Source organism: Eimeria tenella, genomic scaffold, assembly GCF_000499545.2.
Source record: "Eimeria tenella Houghton genomic scaffold, Eth_scaff4542, whole genome shotgun sequence".
Lineage (NCBI taxonomy): Eukaryota > Apicomplexa > Conoidasida > Eucoccidiorida > Eimeriidae > Eimeria > Eimeria tenella.
This window is the reverse complement of record NW_013545472.1, coordinates 1-2,153: the sequence shown is the minus strand read 5'-3', so window position 1 is coordinate 2,153 and position 2,153 is coordinate 1. Positions and strand designations below refer to the sequence as shown.

General features: G+C 54.9%; 1 protein-coding gene across 1 annotated transcript; it reads right to left on the bottom strand.

Moving 5' to 3' along the window:
- Positions 1 to 303: 303 nt before the first annotated feature.
- On the bottom strand, positions 304 to 1,786 carry ETH_00040120 (uncharacterized protein; the record flags this gene model as incomplete). The annotated part of the gene is made up of 5 exons (XM_013380175.1): positions 304 to 536; positions 737 to 850; positions 1,048 to 1,129; positions 1,369 to 1,494; positions 1,712 to 1,786. Coding segments are annotated over 5 exons (630 nt in total), but the record flags the coding sequence as incomplete, so codon positions are not given.
- Positions 1,787 to 2,153: the final 367 nt, after the last annotated feature.

The following is a 2,153-nucleotide window of genomic DNA, read 5'->3' as shown; positions in this document are numbered from 1 at the left end:
CCTGCTGCAGCCGCCTGTCGCAAGCAGCAACAAGAGGCTCCTGCTGCGGCCGTCGGCCGCGGCGCAGCAAATCGAAGATGTGCTCAGAATGGCTCTGGTCCACTGCAGCTTTCTGCTCGCAAACCCTAAACCCTAAACCCTAAACCCTAAACCCTAACCCCGCCCTGGGTGGCTGCCGAGCACGAACAGCCGGCGACGATCGCCACTAAACCCTAAACCCTAGCGATCCCGAGGCAGAGCCACGGAAACCACGGAAGCACGCCGAAAAGGGTTTAGGGTTTAGGGTTTAGGGTTTAAAATTACCTTCGCCTTGAATGCCGGGTCCCTGCAGTGCTTCGCAATGGCTTGGAGGAACACCATCGGCGTCAGCTCAACCTCCTGCTGCTGCCGTTGCTGCTGCTGCTGCTGCTGCTGCTGCTGCTTGCGTTCGTGCTGCAGCAGCAGCTGCTCCTCCTGCAGCACTGACTTTTCTGCTTCTGTGTTGCTCTCCTGCAGCTGCGCAGTGACGGCTGTGCTGGCGCCCTCAGGAGACAACTCTGCAGCCGCAAACCCTAAACCCTAAACCCTAAACCCTAAACCCTAAAGTCTCCCAAGCAGCCAAAGACAGATATGGGGGGAAACAAAAGGAGACAGACCTTCACGGCAGACGTGCTGGACTCCGAGCTAGGGTTTAGGGCTACGGTTTGCGCTTCAAAATTTAGGGTTTAGGGTTTGGGGTTTAGGGTTTAGGGTTTACCCCTCTCGGTTGTGGCCTGCAGGATCTCTTTAAACTTCTGTTCTTTTCTTCTTTGGATCTTATGAAGAATTTGCAAAACCCTTTCCTGCGTCAACTCTTCCGGCACCTCCAGCCCTGCATCCAAACCCTAAACCCTAAACCCTAAACCCTAAACCTCAAGCACAGCCCTAAGGGCAGTCAAAAACTCATGCACAAGGAGGCGAGGACTTCGCGTAAACCCTAGAGCCCGAGGGTTTGGGCTTTTGAAAAGTAAAGCTAGGGTTTAAGACTTGAGTAAACCAAGGGTTTAGGGTTTAGGGTTTAGGGTTTACCCGGTAACAGGGGAAGAGTGCCTTGCATTGCATCTTCGTACATCTGCCGAAGTCCAGCGACGAGCTCCTTGACTTCAGGGTTCTGCCAACCTCAAACCCTAAACCCTAAACCCTAAACCCTAAACCCTCGCTCCCGAGCGTTACTTAGGGCAAGCAAACACTAGAGGTTTCCCCGCTAAACCCTTCACCTCAGGGTTTAGGGTTTGGGGTTTAGGGTTTGGACTATACTTGCGGGGCCGCCGCCGGTGTCCACCCCAGATCTGCCGCGAGGGAGCGCGCACCCTAGGGTTTAGGGTTTAGGGTTTAGGGTTTAGGGTTTACTGTTTTGGCGAGTCTGGAGCAGCGGGAGTCGAAGACTCGAGGAGACAAATTGTCTCTTTTTAAAACAGCAGCTTCTGCTGCTTCGAGTCTGGCCAGCAGCATCCGCTGCAGACTCATAGCCTCCATCTGCGCGCAAACGAGGGTTTAGGGTTTAGGGTTTAGGGATTAGGGTTTCAGCTCCTGCCGCTGCGCTGGGGCGCAGCGGGCGCAAACATCATGTGCTGCTCCGTCAGGGTTTTGCTCCGAGGGTTTAGGGTTTGGCCTCCAGAAGCCCACAACGACGCGCTATGCTTAGCCCTTAGGGTTTAGGGTTTAGGGTTTACGGTTTAGGGTTTAGGGTTACCGTCTCCCGAAGGGCTTGAGGGCCCCCGCGGCCCCTGCCTTTGGCGTTGAGGCTCGAGAGCAAGTTAGACGTCATCCTGCAGACAAACCCTAAACCCTAAACCCTAAACCCTAAACCCTAGACCCCGCCTTTGTTGGCGGCTTATGCATGGGTTGGCCGAGAGGGTTTTAAGACTTTGCGAGGCGCAGGCCTGAGAAGCCCCCGAAGCCGCGCTAGGGTTTAGGGTTTAGGGTTTGGGGTTTAGGGTTTGGGCATTAGGGTTTGGGGTTTAGGGTTTAGGGTTTACTGTGCTGCCTCAGCGAAGACTTTGTGGAACTCCTGAGTGATGGTTCGCAGGAGCTGAATGAGCTGCTCGTCAGAGCAGTCCGTGCTGCTGCTGCTGCTGCTGCTGCTGCTGGTGAAGTAGAAAACAGCAGCAGCAGCAGCAAAAGCACAAGCAACC